The following is a 5400-nucleotide window of genomic DNA, read 5'->3' on the forward strand; positions in this document are numbered from 1 at the left end:
AAAGCTACGTGGTGGCTCTTAAGGTAATAACACCACCGATAGGATTCTTCGTCCCTCTCCGTACCCCGATTGATATGGTGATGATGTTAAACATGAGTTAAGGCATAACATGGGAGAAGCTTCAGATGCTAAAGCACGTAATACAGTTAGTGATTTCCTCTTTAGGCCTAGGAGATCGACTCTCCATTGTGGCCTTCTCAGCCACTGCAGGTGCTAAAAGGCTCCTTCCTCTACGACGAATGTCGAGGCAAGGCCAGCACGTTGTTTTCCAGATTGTGGAAAGGCTCGTTTTGAAGGAAATTGATTAGACAACTGAACAATATTTTCAAATCCACATATCATTATTATTTTTAAAACTTAAATTACTTGTGTCATTATATTAATGATTTATTGTGAATCAACATGTAAGCATATTCTTATGTTTGTTAACTTAGACTTGATAGAAGGGACTTATATGTTATATTTTTTAAAATATAGAGATTATTTTAGATACAAATAAATATTAAGAATTATTTTAGATACGAATAAATATTAAGAACTTAAAAAATTTATGATCAAAATTACATGGACTAAAATACACCTTAACCCTACCCGTATTCATCCCAAAATGGATTGATGTCTACGTGGGTCAAAATCCGACCCGTCTTGATACATTTTTTTGCAAATCTATCTATGCTGGATCGTTGGACTACTTACGATTTCTGCTATGGATTAGCATTCTTGCTAAGAGGGTAGCTGATGCAAGCACAAAATAGGAAAAACAAGATTTGTCATGCTGCCTAGTTGTTGTTGGTCTCGGAATGCCTTAAAGGTGAATGGATCAGCCCAAACAACCAAGTTCTGGAATTACTCTGAGAGGATGTCAACGTTTGGAATTTGGATGATGCATCAGGTTATAATATGCCCCACAAGATTTGCAGTCATCAATCTGAGATCCATTGGGCTTGTTGAAATTGATATGCTTGGTTAAATTTGCAGTAATCAATCTGCTTCCTAATTTGTTATTATACCTTCGTGCTGATTGCCAATACTATTCTGCTGCACAAATAATCAAGAGTGTGCTGCTCCGAAGAGAGAGAGAGAGAGAGAGAGAGAGAGAGAGAGAGAGAGAGAGAGAGAGAGATGTTGATCTATGGTGGTGAGACCGAGCATGATCCCTATTTAACCAAAAGTCAACTTATCCAATCACCCAAATTTGGATACTTCCCACCAAAGAGAGGGAATTTTATTGGATAAATTATCCTACAATATATAAAAATTCATAGACATGTCCAACGCATATTATAACGGGTAGCCTTGTGGGGAGGAACTATTTGAGTAAGAAGGAGCTTCACGGTCCCACCTATTACATGGTAGCCTGAGCAATGCTGATACGGAACGCGGGGGAAAGGCAGCTCACTGCCGTGCGACTCATGCTCCTTCTTCCTCCTCGCGCCGCCGGACGTTGATGGGATAGCTCTTGAGAGTCCTTGTGGTGGGGAAGAACACCAGCGTATCTTTCTCCGCCTCCTCCCAACTGTGGCCCCATTTGGGTACAAAGGTCAAGGATTTCAATGTCAATATGTGATGGTAAGACTACATACACCATGCATGCTCATACCCACGTACTTGAATCGAGTGACGAGGTAATGGAGGAAGACGGATATGACCACCCGAGCGAGCTCATAGCCGGGGCACAGCCGCGAGCCCCCGCCGAAGGGGGTGTAAACAGTGGCCCCCCCGACCTGCTGCGCCGCTGCATTCTTCTGCACAAAAGCCCGACACCAAACAAGTGAGTGAGTTCAGCCATCGAACACCTCGAGCCTCATCGGCATATCTCATCGCCGAAAGGCGCGCGGTGCCTATACCTGCCATCTCCAGGGGTTGAAGGTCCGGGCGTCATCGAAGTACTCGGTGTCGAGGTGGACAGCACGGAAGGAGAGGAAGACCTTGCACCCCTCGGGAATCGTGTACCCTGCAAAGAGAACTTGAGCGACATGGAGAAACAAGCAGAGATCGGAGTAGTTAAGGCTTGGGCTTGTCTACCTTTGAAATGGAGGTCTGTCTTGGCTCGCCGGAACACTCCGCCAATGATGTTGACCACTCGAAGGGTCTCGTTGATCACCTGCAATCAAAGTTATCTGTTAGCTTTAGAAGACGAACCTTTGTCCGATAAAAAGATTGATCTTTTATAACCTTCTTAATAATGAATTTGAAGTAAGAAAACTGAGAGGATAGTTTTATAGAGTTAAAGAATAGAAAGGATCAGATTATAAATATCGAGTTCAAATTTTAAATTTTTGGATTGAATTGATTTTCCAATCGGATGTACATTCAAGCTATCCTACGGTGTCAAATTTGATTCACTAATTAGATCAAGTCACTAACTCTTTATTTGTTATAAAGAATTACATTTAAATATTTTTTTTATTTGAGGATAAAACAAAATAAGTTAAATTATTACTTTCTACTCTCTTATTGCTATCATCCTTTTTTATTTATAATAAAATTTATTAATTATATATATATCATGTAATCATATTTGATTTTAAAAAAATAATTAAGCCTATAGGCAGACAAGTTAATTCATTTGATATAATTAATTAATATCGAGACTTGAGCGGATGGATGTTTCAATATAAATGGCTATTTTGTGAGCTATAGTAGGAAAGTTTGAATTTGGATATGAGTTAGATTTGCATAAATACACATGTTATTTATTTATTTATTTCTAAGGGTAAATACGAGTTTTTCTGCTTAATATAATTAAAAGTATGCTGATTTCAGTGGACAAACAAACGACACGTAACACAGTGCAACTTGGATCCCAATCAACGAAGAGGTAAACCAGAAGATAGAAGAAAGAGACTTACGCACTGTGTGAAGGGCATGGACTTGTATTCATCCCAGTCCAAGGCCGCCTCCTCGTCTTTCTTCTGCTTCCGTATCCCTTCCTGCTCTTCCTGCAACAAAGTAATGCTGTGTTCAGTAGATATGAAGCAAGCAGCAGCAGCAGAATGGAGCTGGAGCAAGGCACCGCACCCTGAGCTGCGCGAGGGCTCGGGGGTGGTCGGTGAGGAACTTGACGGCCAGGGTCATGATGGTGGACGTGGTCTCGTATCCCGCCACCAACAACGACAGCAGGAAGTCCACTATCGCCTCGTCCGTCATCCCTTCCGCTTCTCCCTCCAACAGCTCCTCCAGCATGTCTTTTTTCTTCGTGTTATTCTGGCTTTCCTTGACGTCGACGTCGATTCCTGTCGGCTTCTTCTCCAGCTTTCTCTTTCTTATCACCTCCTTCAGCGCCTCCTCCACCTTCTTCCTAGCCTGTTCCTTTTATGAGCATCGATATAGACACGAAGATGCGATATATATATATATATATATATATATATATATATATATATATATATATATATATATATATATATATATATATATATATATATATAGAGTTTTACCTTCAGGGCACGACCGTAGGTGGTGAAGGAGAGGAAGGAAGGGAAGGGGATGGAGAAGAAGCCATTGATGAGGAGGAGGTACTCGTGGCGGAGGGACTCGATCCACTTGTGCTGGTCGTAGCTGACCAGCTGCTTCACGGTAAGCTCGAAGGTGATCTTCTTGGCCTCGTCGAGGAGGAGGACCGGGGAGGAGGAGGGCCAGGAGTCGAGGGTGCGGCGGACGAGGCGGTCGATATGGAGAAGGAGTTTGGCCTCACGGATAGCGGCGGGGGAGGTGAGGCGGGCGAGGGTGAGGGAGTGCATGCGCTTGTGGCGGGCGCCTTTCATCACGACGAGGGAGTGGGTGCCCAGCAGCGTGGAGAGGGACGACGGATAGCTGCCCTCCACGGTGCGGTCCTCCGCCCCCAGCACCATCCGGTTGAACTCCGGGTCCGCCGAGAACACGGTGCGCTCCCCGAAAACGTGCGTGGTGAACAGACGCCCATGCCGCCGTACCCGCTCGTCCATGAACGGCTCCGGGTTCTCCGATTTGTACGCCGCGATCAGCTGCAGCGTCTCCCCTACCACCGGCAGCCCCTCGCTCCCCGGCGGCAACCGCCCCGTCGCCCAACCCCTCCTCCTCCTCCTCCTCTCCAATTTCCAGACCACCACCGCTGCGATCGCAAACAACACCACATCAATCAGCGAGGGAGACCACACGCCTAAGGCCATACTTCCCCACACCAGCAACCGACCGTTCGAACCAACGCCTCGGCAACAAGCAGGAAAAGAATATAAGGAGGGAACAGTGTGGCAACAGTGTGTGACTGGTGGCGGATCATTTTACCAAATACCCAGAAATCAGATCAGCGTACGACGTGGTGAAGGGAGACGGACGGGGGCAGTTGGGTGGGCTCCACCATTCAGTGCACTGACTCTAACGATATACGAATCTCCATTTCCCCAATTCTCTCTTCTCTGGCGGGGCCAAGAATTGACCATCCTTCCTGGTAGGTTTTCGCATGGAGGGCTGGAGGGGGCTGATGTGAAAATCCCTTCGACCTCAGGTGAACTCTCCATCCTGCTTCGAATCATCGCTACTTCTTCGTCCGATTTATCTTCTTCTTTCACATCAATGGTCGATGTTTTCAGGAATCTTGTTGTTGGGAGGGGATGTCCCTTTTGCTAACGATACCTTCTCCAACTGTGTCCTCCCTTCCATTCTAATCTTCTTTGGGTATCATATCGTGGAGGAGTTCAATGATTCTAAAGAAAAGTTCCTTTTGTCTCTCTGCGACTGTGTATCTAATTACATCGCCGTATATCTCTGCTTACTCCTTTTGGATTAACGATGCTATCCGTTGTACTCTTTTTGTTTCTCCACATCCTATCTGGAAATCGTACAGGTTGAGACCTAAATGATTTTGAAAACACGACCATCTATCCAGTGGTGCTTTGTGTTCTTCAGTTTTTACATGTCTTCTCAAAATTCATAGTTCAATTTTTGTTGATCACTCGAGTCTTGATCGAGTTGGTCTTGGAGACGACCGTTTGTTATGAATCATATTCTTCTTCTTGCAATACATTGGCCGAATTCGTTAAGGCTGTTAATGTATCCTATTTGCTGAGCCGACAATATGAATGGTCGTCACTTGATTATGTTAGTATGGGCTATATAATTTGTGTAAGATAGATGATATTGTATGTGTTAGGACCAGAGCGGCACTAAGAGGGGGGGGGGGGGGTGAATTAGTGTAACGGTAAAGTATGATAAACTTTCGACGATTCACTTTCGGAAACTTCGTACGATAAAAGCAATGTTTCGTTTGAAACCGTTTCGATTGTGTTTTAACTTGAAGGCAGTAAGCTATTGAAAGGGTTTGCAATAAGGTAATAGCAGGAAGTAAATGCAAACCAGAGAAGACGGTAGTTTATAGTGGTTCGGTCAATCGTGACCTACATCCACTCCTCCAATTCCTCT

General features: G+C 44.5%; 1 protein-coding gene across 1 annotated transcript; it reads right to left on the bottom strand.

Annotated features, from left to right (window-relative positions):
- Nucleotides 1-1410: 1410 nt before the first annotated feature.
- On the bottom strand, nt 1411-4151 carry LOC135588853 (3beta,22alpha-dihydroxysteroid 3-dehydrogenase-like). The gene is made up of 7 exons (XM_065081204.1): nt 3441-4151; nt 3022-3306; nt 2853-2942; nt 2026-2104; nt 1848-1954; nt 1609-1745; nt 1411-1516 (listed from the first exon to the last, which is right to left on the bottom strand). The coding sequence occupies exons 1-7, from the start codon at nt 4149-4151 to the stop codon at nt 1411-1413; spliced, it is 1515 nt and encodes a 504-aa protein (XP_064937276.1).
- Between the last annotated feature and the right edge of the window lie 1249 nt (nt 4152-5400).

This window comes from Musa acuminata, chromosome BXJ1-8, assembly GCF_036884655.1.
Source record: "Musa acuminata AAA Group cultivar baxijiao chromosome BXJ1-8, Cavendish_Baxijiao_AAA, whole genome shotgun sequence".
NCBI classification, from domain to species: domain Eukaryota; kingdom Viridiplantae; phylum Streptophyta; class Magnoliopsida; order Zingiberales; family Musaceae; genus Musa; species Musa acuminata.